The 16,247-nt window shown below is 41.6% G+C and overlaps 1 protein-coding gene across 1 annotated transcript in view; it reads left to right on the top strand.

Moving 5' to 3' along the window:
- The first annotated feature begins 306 nt into the window (after positions 1-306).
- The window catches only part of CD109 (CD109 molecule), a 121,396-nt gene continuing 105,455 nt past the window's right edge, over positions 307-16,247 (top strand). Inside the window, exons 1-2 of the mRNA XM_069489068.1 lie at positions 307-380; positions 1,451-1,623. Coding sequence (XP_069345169.1) covers positions 307-380; positions 1,451-1,623 — 247 coding nt within the window. The remainder of the gene's footprint in view (positions 381-1,450; positions 1,624-16,247) is intronic.

Consider the following 16,247-nt stretch of genomic DNA (forward strand, 5'->3'; position numbering starts at 1 on the left):
GCCGGCAGGGGTGGATGCTGGGGCCAGGTTGGGCTGACCGCGTTTGGAGACTGCTTTCTAACCCCCTGGATTTGCGATATTCGCCAAAGCAAGGAGAAGCGCCATTGTGATGCGGGTGGGAGGGGTGGAGCTTCGAAGTCCTGTCTCAATTTAGATCTCTCACTCGGCTTCTAGTCGCGCCCATTGCAGATTACTAAACTCCAGAGTCAGGGGAAAAAATATTCAGGGAGGAGGTGGCAAGCCACGCCCTGCAGTGCCCGCGAATTTCCCCGGCAGCAGACGGTCGTCCAGGCAGACGCCGCCGAGATGCAGGGTCCCCTGCTCCTGACCGCCGCCCACCTTCTCTGCATGTGCGCCGCTGCGGTGGCCGCGGCCCCCGGGTAGGGACTAGGGCGCGCGGGGGTGGGGCGCGGGCGGCGGGGACCGCTCTGCAGCCCGGGCCTGGGCTCCCGGAGGCGGCAGCTGCTCTGCGGCAGCGGGTGGGAGTCGCGCGGCTGCAGTCCCCAGCCTGGCACTGGCCTGGAGCTCTGACCGTAGGGCGCTTCAGAGTGGCTCTCCATGGAACAGTTACCTTCTCCACCCATGAAGCTGATTACCCGCCTTCCCTAGCCACAACAACTTTCTAAAGAGTCATTTTATTTTTAGTTCACGTTGCCTCTGCCTTTTGCTTCTCAACTGTTTGCTCCCAAATAACGTGCCTTCTTTTCTCAAAGACATTTGATATATCTTTTCCAGACAGGATGTCTTAACTTTGGCATTGCCAAATGTGGCTGAGCGGACTGAAGTATGGGTTTAGGTGCAGACACTGTAGGAAGATAACTAATGAGAGCATCCAAATAGTGGAAAGCCTCCATTCCTAAAGATTTTTGCAGTTGAGCCCTAACCTTTAGCTCCCAGTAGAGAAAGTTCTGCTTTGGTGACTTCTTTTGTTCCCTGCTACACCTTTCACCACTGGTATTTTATTTTCAGTTGGTGTATTTCAATCAATGCTATTGGTTAGATGATTATTTTCTTGGGTGCATGCCCAAGCATAAAAATTTGTATAAAAAACAGGCAAAATCCTAGGTTTTTTTTTTTTTCCAAGAAAATAATCACTCTGGATGAGGTCGTCTGTAAGGGAGAAGCTTAGAGTTATGTGCCAATAACTGCTGCATGCCCCGGTGTAAGCCATTTACACCATGGCTCCTTCTGTGCTGTTTGTAGGAAATAATAACACAGGCCTTCCTCTAGTAGGGGGGCATGAATTACTGCATTAAAATTGATTTATGGGAATTATTGTTGTTTCGGTAGCATTTCAATGCAATTGCTAAATGGGGCGATGTTAATTGGAATAACCACAATTGGCACAGTATGGAGCATCTATCTCATTATCTATAAAATTTGAAGGTCACAAAAGAATGGAGATATGTGGATAAGAAACTTTGTTTTTTCCTTGTTGGGGACTCTTTAGGTCCCAGTTTCTGGTGACAGCCCCAGGGATCATCAGGCCCGGAGGAAATGTGACCATTGGGGTAGATCTTCTGGAACACGGTCCCTCGCAGGTCACTGTGAAGGCGGAGCTGTTCAAGGTAGCAGCAAACCTCACTGTGTCTGTCCTGGAAGCAGAAGGAGTTTTTGAAAAAGGTAAGATAAACAGTGTAGAGTCTTACCTTTCTGCAGTAATAACTGGAATATATTAATAAGGCCATGTGTTAGGTAGCGGAACACAGGAACCCCGAACTTGCAGTGGCTCACTTTTAATTCTCACTCATGTACAGTCCCAAGTAGTGCTCCTGGGTGCTCTTCCAAGTGGAAATTCAGAGACCCAGGTTCCTTCCATTTTGTGACTCTGTGATCTTAAACATGTGGCTTCCAAGACTGCAGGAGAAGAGCAGGGAGTTACTCATGCAGGAGGTTTTTATGGGCTAGCCTAGAAATAGCTCAGGTCAAGACTGTTCATAGTCAGATGGCAAAGGAGGCTGGGAAATGTAGGCTAGTGTGTACCCCAGAAGAGGAAATGGGCGTAGTTAAAAGCTAGTCTCTGTCACAGATCCAAATTTATTGGGTGCAGAGTATTTAACAAAATAGGCCTGTGGGAAGGAAAAGAAGAGCTACACAATAGTTGAAATCCAGTTTTATGGAATAGTTCTTAGTTTTTAAAGTAACAGGAAAAAAATAGTATGAAAACAGAAACCTTTAAAAAAGAACTAACATCTCTTGTTTCAAGTTCGGGTTCTTACCTGGACCAGGATTAAATTGGGCCCATGAATGCCTTCTTTTTCAATATTAAGGGGAAAATAATTTGGGGGGAAGGGGTAAATACTTAAATACCTAAACCTTTTTTCATTGAAATGAACATTTATCGTATTTTTTTCTGATTGCAAAAGCGATGTATGCTCAGTGCTTACAACTTGATAAACACTAGCAGTAAAGGAAATAAACCAAAATCACCCTTAATCCTATCACCCAAATATAAGCACTGTTAACCAGAAGCATGTTTGCATGTTTAGTCAGAGGCTAGAAATTGAGGCATAACTTCCTATAATGTTTTTTTAAGAAAAATCATTTATGGGCACACAATGGAGGGTGGATGGGATTTCAGAACAGTTCATCATGTAAATATTTATTCTTTACCAGCATAGAGAAGTTAAAAACAGCATGAAATGGGATTAAAAATAAAAGTTCATCTACGTTCTGTGGTTCTTTCCTCACTGGAAGTTGACTGGGTAGGTAAATTTGGGTAGGAGCCAGGAAGAGATGGTGTGTACAGGGGCCTGGCCACTTCCTCATTGTTCCTCAGAGGAACAATATCAGGGAGGTGGGAGGCCTTGTTTCCCGGAAGAGGAAGTATAGATTAGCGTTGGAGATCTGAGTTTGAATCCTAGCACTACTCTTCTAGGTAGTTGTCTGATCTTGGGCAGGTTACTTACCTGCTCCGAGCCTCGGTTTCCTTATATGTAAAACAGAGATAATGAAACTGACTTCCTAGGACAGTTACAGAGTTGAAAGCAGTATGTAGTACCTACTAGGCACTCAATATGCAACAGCTGCTAATGTTATTAGTATAATAATACTGCAGAGGAAGATGCAGAAAGCCTCATTTTTTTTTTACATGGGTATAGACCTCAACTTTTGTTACCGAAGTGTCATTTCTGAAAATGAATAAATCCTGATCCTATGATAGTAAAGAAAAATTTGGCATACTAAATCACAGGAGACAATACTTAAGGTAGTTCCACATTCATTATTTATTCATTAAGAATTTATAATTTTGGCTCTATTAGCATGGCAGCTTTACATAATGCAGAGGTCCAGAATAACCTGGAAGTGGATGATTTTGATAAATATTTGGCCTTTGCTTTGACTTTTACATACACTTATTCTAGAATTTCTCCTGTTATTGTCATTTCTGCAATCTCCATTATCTCTCTCTCTTCCTTCTCTTTTCTGCAACAGATAGTATCTGCACTGGGGGCGCATGTTGTTGTGGCTTGGTTTTTAACTTTATTCTTAGATTTTTCTTTTGGGAGGAGAGTTCCTCATATGCCCCTGGGAAAGCTTAAGTGCTCAAAACTGGGTTGGACGGTGCTGTCCTGGAGCAAAATGGATCTTTGAAGAAGAAAGAGGGAAAATGCTCCTTCTTTGATTGGGTGTTTTGGATTCTGTTGTTGTACAGTTTCATTGAAAATGCCATTTTGGCTGGGCATGGTGGCTCACGCCTGTAATTCTAACACTCTGGGAGGCTGAGGTGGGAGGATCACTTGAGGTCAGGAGTTTGAGACCAGCCTGAGCAAGAGACCCTGTCTCTACTAAAAACAGAAAAAATTAGCCAGGCGTCGTGGTGTGGGCCTGTAGTCCCAGCTACTTGGGAGGCTGAGGCAGAAGGATTGCTTGAGCCCAGGAGTTTGAGGTTGCTGTGAGCTAGGCTGACGCCATGGCACTCTAGCCTGGGCAACAGAGTGAGACTCTGTCTCAAAAAAAAAAAAAAAAAGAAAATGCCATTGCTAGGAGCACTCTCCTCTTTCAAAGGAGAGTGTTACTCCATTAGCAGAGGCTGGGAGTTATTGTTCTTAGAGCAGATGCTTCCTGTGGAGTTAGAACTTAAGGATGAAGACATTTCTTCCTCCTTGTCTTCACATCCTTTGCTTTATCTGACTTCTCCAGTCGTAACAATATGTAGGTAAATGATGACTTTCTGATCAGCTGGGTCTGGATCTTCATAGGATTCACGTTTTGTTTTTTTTTCCCCATCACATAAACACAAACAAATATTAATATAATAAATATATTTTAGATCTGATTGTTTCATCACTTTCTTATGAGGGTCCCTAAGATAAGTTTGGTTTTGATACAGAGTTATCTTCTGGCAGAGCTGGGTAAGGAGCAGGATAGTTTCTGAGTGGTTCATTTCCAGCAGTCCTGACTTCTTAGAAATCCCCAGGGTCGGGGGTGATTGGCTATAACCAGAATGTATTTCAGGCTTCATTTGTGTCAGAAAAAGTAATAACTAAAGAGTTCAAATTGCCCTTAGTAAAGGCAGAAAATTATGGCTTTTCCTCAGGGAAGAGTTCATTTATTTGTTTGACAGATATGGGGGAAATTTTATTTACATTTCCTCTCTTGAGGTCAGCAGCATTGGTTGCATTACAGTTATTCATTTTTTACTATATTAATTCTACATTTATTGGGGATTGATTATGTTTTTTTTTGTGTGTGTGATTAATAGCCCATAGCCCTTTAGAAAAAGTGTTTCTACTAAACTTAGCAGGATTCTGTAAAGGTATATTAATGCCTCCTTAGTGGTGAGATTCAGATATTGACGTGTAGCTGTCATTATCACCACCACCACCGTCATTACCATCATCTCTGTAGTGAAAAGAACAAGGTTCATGATAGTATCTTCCTTTGTGTGAGAGAGTTAGTTAAATAAACCTAACTGACAAAACATAGTAAAAGTTCAGCAGGTAATAATTGCCAGGGGAGAGAAGATGGGGCAGCTATTGGCATTTGAAGTCAAGTGACACCATAATGTTGGGTGGAGAGTGAGTCCCTTTCTATGTTCCCTTATTGGTTTAAAAATTAAAAAATTTTTTTTAATTATTATGGATACATAATAGTTGTACATATTGGTTTTTATGTCTTTCCTTACTGTGAGGTTGTCCTGGAGTTCCATGCCAAATCAAGAAAAAAAAGTTAAGAACATTTGAATTTACAGGTCATAAATGAAAACTATCTTCTCATTTGTTACGGCCTGTGAGATAATTGAATTATTTTTGATGTCTTCGAAACCACAATTTCTGGTTTATTTTCCCCTCTCTTTCTACAATTTGAAATTTTCATTTGTAAATTTTCAGTATTTTTCCTGAAGAAGATTTACTTCAAGTAACAAGGAATATAGACTCCCCACCCCCACCTTAATGAATTCATTGTCACTGGTTTCACGTAAACCTGCTTTAAGAAAAAAACCTGAGCTGAAAATGCCAACTGAAAAATTTGGGGACTCTGCATGGGTGTCTCCTGGTGAGTGCCTGCTGGTCTAGAGATACCATTTATTTTTTGGTGATGCCAACCCCACGTCCATTTTCCCATTGAGGTATTGGGGTGGGATGTGCTCTCTGAGTGTGCCTATATCCTTTAATAACTTGCTTTTTCTTTTTGCCTTAAAATCTTGGAGAGCTAATGGAGTGTTTACTTTCTATTTTTTCTTTAAGAATTAAAAATCTGTTTTGTCCTTTATTGTCTTTCTCACTTTTCCATTTTGGTTCAGTACGAGTGGGAAATTTTAAAAATTTGAAATATTGGCTGAAAAACATAAAAAACAAACAAACAAACAAAAAAACCCAACAACACCCATTCAGTTAAGATGGCTTTCTGGTGGAAACAAAGCTCCTGAATACATGTTTCATGCCTCGTAGATCAAAATCAGTTCCACGGTCTTTATGAAAGTAGATTAATTAGTGTAGTGTGTGGGCAGATCTCCCAGGGCAGGTTTTCACAGGCAGCTTTGCCAACAGAACTCAGTCTGAACCTGTAGTTACGTGAGAATTACTTTTAAAGGGTGTAGGCTCTTCATTCACATGTCTTTGCTATTGTGTGTCGTGTGTATTACCAGGTAGGTGGTGCCTGAGATAAAGGACCATGTTGCGCCTGGGCTCTGGGGCCAGGCTACCTGGAGGCAGGTGCTGACCGTTCCACCTGGTGGTTGGGTGCTTGTGGGCAGTCATGATCTCACCAGGCTTCAGTTTCATCACCTGAAAAATAGTGGTTTCTGCCTTATACAATTGTATGGTTATTGTCAGGATTAGATGAGGTAACATATTTAAAGCACTTAACTCTTAGGAATTGTTCAAGAAAATGGGAGCTATTGTTATTAGAAGAGAGTAGCAACCATTTATGCGTCAAAGGCAATTATTAATCACCTATTTGGATGTTCTTGAACTGGGAAATCTATAAAAGGCACATTCCTAAGAAGGAATGGGAAGAGATTTAACATATTAAATGTTAGTTTCCTCATAGTGCCAAGGACTTTATGCACTGTATTTAATTTCAACAGTCCTACGAAGTAGGTACTCTTATCTTCGGTTTGGAGGTGAAGAAACTGAGGCTAAGAGAAAACAGTTAATTTTCCTGGGTTAACTGAGTGAATAAATGGCGAAGCCTGAATTTAAAGTTGGTTCTGTCTGAAGGCCAGAGACCATAAGGTTTTCCATTGCTTGGAAGAAAGTGAAATATTTTTTGTTTGTTTCATTTTCAGATATTGATGTAATGTTGTATAGGCATCTTTCTCTAAAATCATTTTCACATTTGCTTGCGGTAGTTTAGAGCTGGACCTAACAAAATCTAATTTGGATCTAAATAATTGCAAAATGAAATGCCAGCTCTTCTCTTAATTTACTTTGAGCTTCATAGCGTTTTGGAGCTGGAAGGGACCTCAAAGATAAGCCAATCCAATCACCTGATTTATGACTGAGGAGTCTGAGGTGAGGCATGATGTTTGGGGATTTGTCTGAGGTCAAATAGCCTGTTGGTGGCAGAGCTGGAAACATCTCAGATTCCCAAATTTGCAGTCCAATGCTGTTTCCATTATACTCTAGGAAACTTTCCTAACGTAGAGAACTGTGTGTAGGACCTAAGATATATTTGCAAATGTTGATTCTTCTGATACAGAAGAAAATAAGGCTAACTAAAGCATTTAAAAACGCATACTTGTGTATTTGTGCAAGTTTGTTTTAGCTCAAGGTGGAGATGCTCCTTGTGGACTAGTGGTTCTGCATAAGGGGAGGGTGTGGGACTCGGGGCTAGGAGCATCGTAGATCTTTTAAAAACTAAATTCTGGCCGGGCGCGGTGGCTCACGCCTGTAATCCTAGCACTCTGGGAGGCCGAGGCGGGTGGATCACTCGAGGTCAGGAGTTCAAGACCAGCCTGAGCAAGAGCGAGACCCTGTCTCTACTAAAAATAGAAAGAAATTATATGGACAACTAAAAATATATACAGAAAAAATTAGCCGGGCATGGTGGCACATGCCTGTAGTCCCAACTACTCGGGAGGCTGAGGCAGGAGGATCGCTTGAGCCCAGGAGTTTGAGGTTGCTGTGAGCGAGGCTGATGCCATGGCACTCTAGCCCGGGCAACAGAGTGAGATGCTGTCTCAAAAAAAAAAAAAACCAAAAAAAAAAAACTAAATTCTGTTGCTGTGTTTCTCCAAGTGCAAGTCATACTCATTAAAAATGCGGATTCATGGCCCCCCTCTAAACAGGGGTAAGGTTCAGAAATGTAAACTTTATGTTCCACCATTACCACAGGTGATTGTTAGCCATATTAAAATGAGAACGACTTCCCTCCAGCATCCCACAAATTGTACTCGGCCAAGTACTGGAAAGCCTGGGGGCGAGTGGCATGCCCTTGCAAGCCTGTGATGATGATTCATGGCAGCTAAGGGAAGGCCCGTCCGGACTTCCGTGTTTGCCTTTGAACAGCCCTCAACACTAAGCATTGGTGGTAATTTTCAGCAGCAGAGAAACATATCTTGGGGTTTGACTGTGAATCAATGATTGGTAGAAGTTGAAAGTGAACACACTGATTCTTCAAACTCCATGTTAAACATGTGCCGCTCCTCTTCTAACACTGAATGAGTCACTGTCCTAGTGACTCACTGAAGGGTTGTGGTGGAAATAGAAATCAGATCCTGTAAGAACTGGGGCTGGGTTACGCTTGATCCTTTATGTTCTGTGAAGCAGGCTTTACCATGCTGAAACTAAAGATATTTCCCCCCATTAATTTATTAGTTATTGATTATTTGCTGTATGTGAAGCATGAATGAGCAGGGCATGGGGAATAAGAGAAAGGGAGGCATTAGAGGAAGAGGAGATTCAGGGGTTCCAGAAGTATAACATATAATATTAAAAGTGCAGAAGCTGGAGCAGTTTTTAGTTTTTGTTTGTATAAAAAATTCTGTGTGGTTTGTAAATAGTGCTTCTTCTGTGTCACCCTGTGCCTGGTACTGTTTGTTACCATGGACTTCCAGAGCTATACAGATGTCCATTCATAAATGTCTCACCTCTGCTGACGTATTTGGCATCTGGAGGGAACAGTTATTTCCCATATTAGAGAAGGGAAGGGTGTGCCGGAGGCAAGAGCTGCCGGCTGGGAGTGGCAGCCATGAGAAGGAGATAGGAGTTTGTGTATATGTTTTCCGAAAAGATGTTTCATTCTGCTTCAGCTGTGAGTTTGGGGAGACATCCAGGTGGAGATGTCCAGCAGACAGCTTTGAAATTGTAGCTGGGGAGAGAGTTTAAGGCATTGTATTCATAGAGGCAGACAATTTCTGGAGTCCTGGGAACACATGAGATGGGCAGGAGAGACAGAGCTTATGGAAAGAACAAGACGGATGAGAGAAGCTTGGGTGGAGGAGAGTAAGTTAATGACAGGGGTAGACGGTGAGCAGTCAGAGTAGGGTAGATTGAAGACAGTGAGAAGCCAAGGGAAGAAAAAGTTTTAAGAAGGAAGATTTCAGCCGGGCGCGGTGGCTCACGCCTGTAATCCTAGCACTCTGGGAGGCCGAGGCGGGTGGATCGCTTGAGGTCAGGAGTTCGAGACCAGCCTGAGCAAGAGTGAGACCCCGTCTCTACTAAAAATAGAAAGAAATTATATGGACAACTAAATATATATATATATATATATACAAAAAATTAGCCGGGCATGGTGGTGCATGCCTGTAGTCCCAGCTACTAGGGAGGCTGAGGCAGGAGGATCGCTTAAGTCCAGGAGTTTGAGGTTGCTGTGAGCTAGACTGACGCCACGGCACTCACTCTAGCCCGGGCAACAAAGCAAGACTCTGTCTCAAAAAAAAATAAATAAATAAAAGAAGGACGATTTCAGTAGTATCAAATATCTCAGAAGGTCAGAGAAGAGCAGGACAGAGGAAAGAACATTGGTGACCCTTAAGTGAATGGTTTTAAGTTGAATGTTGGGAGCAAACGCAAGTTTTAAGGAGTAAATGGGTGGTGACAAAATATAATTAGAAAGGGATTCCACTCTTTCCAGAAGTTTGGCGGTTGAAGGAAGAGAGGAGGATGGTCTCTTAAAGGGCACAGCAGAGAGGTAAAAGTGATTATAATGCAAATGGGAGGGGCCACAAGTGGTGGGTTCAGGATTAGGGGCACAGGTGAGTGGATTATCCTTAAAAAAAACCTCGTACTTTTTCCTTTGATGAAAGAAAAAAATAGAGGAGAATGTATAAGGAAAGAAATATTTTGAGGTATGAGATTGAGATGAAAAGTAAAATTGAAATACAGTTCTAGGAAAACTTTGCCATAGGTATCTACCTACCTTTAAACTGCACAGATCTGGCCACCAGTTTATAGGAAGTGGGGGTAAACATTAAAAGCAGTGGCACATTGGAGAGAGAAACACAGGATTGGAGAAGTTCCCTGGTGGTGCCCTAAACTGGGTCACTGCTGAATGGTGGGGAATTGGAACACGAAGGCTGGAACTTGTATTGGAATCTAGGGGAGGAAGCACAGGGAGGAGAGAGGAGGAAAGGGCTGTTTATGGTGCTAAGCCTCAGTTGAAGCCTGAGAGGGTCACTTTATTACTGCCGTGATTGTCAGTGTGAGAAGTGGAATTGTAATTCCCTATCTCTTGGTCTGGACTAAGATGACCGTCATGGCAAAGGTACAGTGACAGAACTTGGGGGGGGGAGGAAGATTATGGTGGGTCCTGATCTTGCTTTGTCTCTTCTACTCTTCACTTCCCTCAGGAAAATTCTATGCATTGACTTTCTTCCCTTGCAAGGCTCAGGGTGATACTGGTAAAAGATTTGGTGCGGGGAGTAGCAGTAGGTAGGTAGTGGGCAGGTGGGTGGGCCTTTAGTTCTGAAGAAATGATTTATGAATTAAAATCTGAAAATCAGAATCGTAAAGAGCTTGGAAATAAACAGGGAGGAAAGTTTTTAAACAGCACCTGGTAGCTTACTTTTAGCAGGGCCTTGTCAGGAATTTACATTTATGAAAATGTAGCCGGCAAAAATGATTTAGTACTATAAACTTAAATGTCACTGCAATAGGTGTAAAATCTCCTCAGGAATATAGTTAAGACAGAGCATTTTATTTTTTTTCCCTTCTTCTTCTTCTTTTGTTTTTTTGACCAAGCTCTTACAGACCAACAGATCATTTTATTATTTTGAGCATTTCAGACATTCATTAGGTACCAGATTGTATATGGCATAATGCTGGGTAACATAATATTTGGTGACTGCACAAAGTTCTTGTCCCTGTACTTCATTTCATGTGCCAACTTGAGTTGGTGGTAGAGATTGCAAAGTAGGCTTCATTTCACGTGCCAGCTCGAGCTGATAGGTTGTTGGAGTGCTGTGTTGACTGTTTCAAGTCAAACCTGGGTTTATTGGATTAGCTGTGTCTGCCATGGGCATGGAAGGCGGGAGCGTGGTATGAATGCTGCAAGTGATTCTACTGGGATGAAGAGGAATGGTTGCCTATACGACTGTATAGGGGCTCGAGGTGATAACAACATGGATAAGAGAAAAAAGATGAAAGAGTGGGTGTATCAAAATAGTAACATGAAAGTGGAGGGAGTCACGGAGGAGGGGCAGGGAGGGAATATGAGGTTGTGTTTGTACTACTGTTTTGGAAAGAATAGCTGGGTCTGTCCTGTACTGTTTGGGAGGCGCAGTGGGTCTGAATGGGAGCTCTGCATCCACACTGAAATTGCACTCTAGCATCGTAGTACCTACCTCATAGCATTGTTGTAAGGATTAAATGAGGTAATGCTTTAGAGCTGCACCATCCAGTGTGGTAGCCACTAGCCACATGTGGTTTTTGAGCACTTGAAATGTGGCTGTTACAAATTGAGATGGGCTGTGAGTATAAAATACACATTGGACTTTGAATACTTAGTACCAAAAAATGCAATAAAACTCATAATTTTTATATGGATTACATGTTCAATGATAACATTTTGGATATACTGGGTTAAATAAAATATATTATCAAAATTAGTTTCACCCATTTCTTTCTTCTTTCTTTAGTGCAGTGCTTTAGAACTTTTACCACAGTGTCTGGCACATAGTAATCAACACTCAAGGAATGTACCTGACATCTCCCAGTATTAGATATTAATAGTGATGACTCCCTTCTGAGCATAGGCTTGTGGCATGAGTACAGCTCTCTCTGCTGGTGACTGATTTTGGCTCAAGTGGGTCTTCATCCTTACTCCTTATTCTTTGAGGAAGAAGGAAGTCTCCCTAAGAAGAAGTTGACCCAGGGGTCAGCAAACTTTCTCTAAAGGGCCAGATGGTAGATGTTGTAGGTTTTGCTGACTTCACGGTCTTTATTGCAGCTACTCAACTCTGCCTTTTTAGCTTGAAAGCAGCCACAGACAGTGCGTAAACAAACGAGCATGGTTGCGTACCAGCAGAACTTTATGTATAGATGCTGAAATTTAGAATTCATATAACTGTTACTTGCCATGAAATATTATCCTTCTTTTGGTTCTTTTCCTTCAGCTATTTAAAAATGCAAAACCATTCTTAGTTTATAAACTGTACAAAAAAACAGGCATGGGCCAGATTTGGTCTCTAGGCTGTGGATTGCCCACCCTGTGATTATAAATGCCCTGTACGTTTAGCAGCCAAGAACCTTGCTTGACTCTTGGTTTTTCATTTGTATTTAACTTAACATTGAGTTTACATTGTACCATTTTATTTATTTTACTTTTAGGGGTTTTTTGTTTTTGATCAGTGGTCTAAATGGTACAAAACGTTGTTTATGAAACTCATATTTATTGAGATATTTGAAAGCAAGGGGATGAAGGAGAGAAAGAAAAGAGTATATGAGGGACCAAAGGAGGTTTTTTGTTTTTTTTTTGCTTGAAATACTTGGGTTTTCTATATAGATTGTGAATTCACTGAATAGTTGTTTAGCCTTACAGTGATATTAAACTGTGAAGCAGAAACGTCATATTTTAAGGTTTTGTTTTCTACAGATTTGTGGTGGAAAATCCCATTTCTCACTTTGTCCATCTGCAGATCAAAGAAAATGATGTATAATGAGAGAATATTTAATAAATTGGTAAATAGGTCAGAATTTTCGGCTGAAAAGGTGATAATAAATTTAAGTTTATTACTGCAGAGCAAAGCTTTGCGAAAAATAATTAAGCAGCAAACACTAAGTTAGGCGCATATATAGTGGAAAATCCATGTTTTTTTTTTCATAGAGTATTTCGGGACCTAGTTAGATTTGCAATTATACACCACTCCTTCCCTTCAGTGATTCTCCAGAGCTATTTGGTGAGGACAGATGTCAGAAGAGGAAGCATATGATATTATAGAGTGTGTTTAGAAAGTTAAGGAAAGGTTAGTTTTGTGTATGCTTATTACACAGTTTAAAAATAGCTTTGACTCTATTTGTAAATCAAATGGCCAGTTCTCAGGCTGTGCCAAGTGTGAAGCCTTCAAACAAGGTTTCTTTTGAGTTGCTTAGGGAGCGTTGGGAAGGAAAAAACATCTGAAAGGGTTTTGAGATTGACTTTCTCCAGTTATCCGCAAACATCATCGGAGTTTTACAAAGTTATTTACACTAACGCTGAGAAGAACTTTACGTAACAGTGTATCTTTAGTTAGTGATTTAAAAGCTGTGCCATGCTGGCTTTCAAGAGGTGGTGACTCTTTCCCCTGTTTGAGTGGAAGGGAAAAAAATATTCACAACAATTTGCAAATACTATCTATTTAATTCTCAACCTAGCAACAGCAGAGAAAGAGATTATTATTTCTCACTCATCTACACTGCCCCCACTGCCCCCAATTTTTTGTTTTGATGGTGTAAATTGTTGTTGGAACGTTAGAACTTTCAAATAAGTTCTATGATAGGACATAATAAGTGCCTAGGAAATTCCAAACTGTATTTGTAAACTTAAAGGGAAGACAAGTTGGAAAAAATGTCACATACTTAAAGATGACCTTTTAATGAGGACACAAGACCAGTAAATGGGCCTTATTTGGATCTCTCTACACATCTCCTAAGTCACGTCCTGGATCCAGAAAGAATTAGAGGTGAATGAGACATCTCCGTCCCTACACTCTAGTTTTTGGGGAGAGCTTCTATTTCTGGCTCAAGACCTTTTCTGGGTCTGTGAACAGATGTGGTCACGGGTCTGAGCAGCGGGACCCAGACATGCAGTTGAGCCTCTCTTCCAACTTCCCTCTAGTGAGAAAATCCCTCAAAGGTTTGACTCAACTAAGAGCTGCACCAAAAAAAAAAAAAAATGTTCTGCTATGAAATGAGATTTCCTGCACTTCAAATTTGGCCAGCTTGTTTTGAATTGCCAAAATACTTGCCCTTCAATTAATAGACCTATGAGATTTATTTGGATTGTAGACTCCCAGCTGGTTTTTACTTTCTCCTTGCCGGTGTCACTTGGACAAAAATAAATTACCAGCCCTCTGCACCCCTTCTTAGCCTTTGTGAATTTGCTGATGGGTCTGTATGTCACGTCAGGGTAGAAAGGAAGCACATTGCTTCCTCCAGTCACTGGGCAGGGAAAATAGTCAACCCCTGGTGATTTATCCTAAAGTAATGAAAAATAAGCAACTCTCATCATGGAGGGTGCTGTTTTGTTGGGATGCAGCTTCCTGCAGTTTAATTTTTTTCTATTTTGTTCCAATGTGGGACACTGTGGTGGATGCTGTGCCGTACTGCCCGGGTCCCCCTGCAGGGCTGAGGGACCTATTCCCACAAGCTGTTGGGAGTGTTGCCACCCACCATCCTCACAGCCGGCCCCTTTTGGCGATTGCATCAGCTAGAGGGTCACCTTGCCCAAGGTGGCACCCCTCGTGTGGGCGGCCCCATCATATGACTGACTGACATGAGGTGTAAAGGTCCAGCCCCTCCCCCCAGTTCAGGACAACTCTCCAGGATCTGCTTCTGAGCTCCCCCTGTGGATGCCGCTTTGGAGCCTGCATTGTAGCTCCACTGTTCTCCCCGCCAGTCCTGTTCCGCCCCTTCGCTTCCACAGGTGCGGAGCCCCAGCGCCCTCCTTGATAAACTTGCATTGTAATCACCGTCTCGGTGTCGGCTATTGTTTAACTCTGAAGAGGGATGTGTCAGATCTTGGAATTAACTTCACACATGTCAGAACTGTGCAGTGTGGACATAAGAGTTCAGAAATGTTCTAGTTTTTCTATTCTTTTAAGAAGTTCTTGTATAACACAAATTATTTTGCTTCGCTGTTGGAGTGCTTAGAGTGCAGCTCCAAGGGTTGGGAGAAACGTTATGGAAGACGAATCCACGGAGTCTGGTGACTGGTTAGCATAGAGTAGAGGAGACAAAGGAGTCCAGGGTGACTGAGGAAGTGGTGATAGCAACAAACACAGCAGCCTATCTAGGCTGTGGCACTTTTTCAGTAATCGAAGGTATTTATAATGAAAGAACAAAGGGACCACCGCTTCGTGTACCGAGTCAGTGCTGAGCAGTGGTTTAAAGCTCGGACACAGGGCCGGGCGCGGTGGCTCACGCCTGTAATCCTAGCACTCTGGGAGGCCGAGGTGGGCGGATCGTTTGAGCTCAGGAGTTCGAGACCAGCCTGAGCAAGAGTGAGACCCCATCTCTACTAAAAATAGAAAGAAATTATATGGACAGCTAAAAATATATATAGAAAAAATTAGCCGGGCATGGTGGCGCATGCCTGTAGTCCCAGCTACTCGGGAGGCTGAGACAGGAGGATCGCTTGAGCTCAGGAGTTTGAGGTTGCTGTGAGCTAGGCTGACGCCACGGCACTCACTCTAGCCTGGGCAACACAGTGAGACTCTGTCTCAAAAAAAAAAAAAAAAAGCTCGGACCCAGGAGCCGGCCACGTGGGTCAGAAGCTGAGCTCCACTACTGCTTGTCTGTGTGGCTCTGGACAAGTCACTTCACGTTTCTGTGACTCAGGGTTCTCATTTGTAAAACAAGGATAATGATACCTAATAGGATTGTTGTGAGGATTAAACCAATTAATATATACATAATGCTTTTAGAATACTCTGTAAGTATTATCTATTATTATTGTTGTATTCAAAAATTTAAGAATTGTATTCCATCAGAACTGTTGATGGTTTTATTATTTCTAAGCAAATATTTAAGTCTCCCATGCTCTAGACCCGTACTGTCCAATAGAATATAATTTGACTAAATAAGTAATTGAAAATTTTCTAGTAGCCACGTTAAAAAGATAATGAGAAACAAGTGAAATTAATTTTAATAATGTATTTTATTTAACACCAATAATTCACAGATATTATCAGTTCAACATGTAATCACTATAAAAATTATTGAAGAGATATTTTACATTCTTTTTTTTCTGGTTGTTATTAATAGAAATATGGGGTGTATTTTATACTTGCTGCATATTTTACTGGGTCAATAGCCAAATGTGTCTAGAGGCTTCTGTATAGCATTGCGCACGGAGCTTTGGAGGTTTGCTAATTAAACGCTTGCTTCAGAAGTGTTCCAGTTACCTATTGCTGTGAAACAAGTCACCCCCAAATTCAGTAGATTAGAACAATGGTTTATTATTTCTCATGATTCTCACCCAGCTTGTACACACTAGATTGATAATTATTGCTTGAGTTCATTACTACTGTGATAATTGTAAAATTTCCAAATTCCATTATTCCTTCTACGTTTATTAGCTGGAATTCTATGGTAAAGAAGAACTTTTTCTTCTTCCTCATTTAGTCATTTTATTTAATTATATAGCAGCATGAGCTCATAGAA

This window comes from Eulemur rufifrons, chromosome 15 (genome assembly GCF_041146395.1).
Source record: "Eulemur rufifrons isolate Redbay chromosome 15, OSU_ERuf_1, whole genome shotgun sequence".
NCBI lineage: Eukaryota > Metazoa > Chordata > Mammalia > Primates > Lemuridae > Eulemur > Eulemur rufifrons.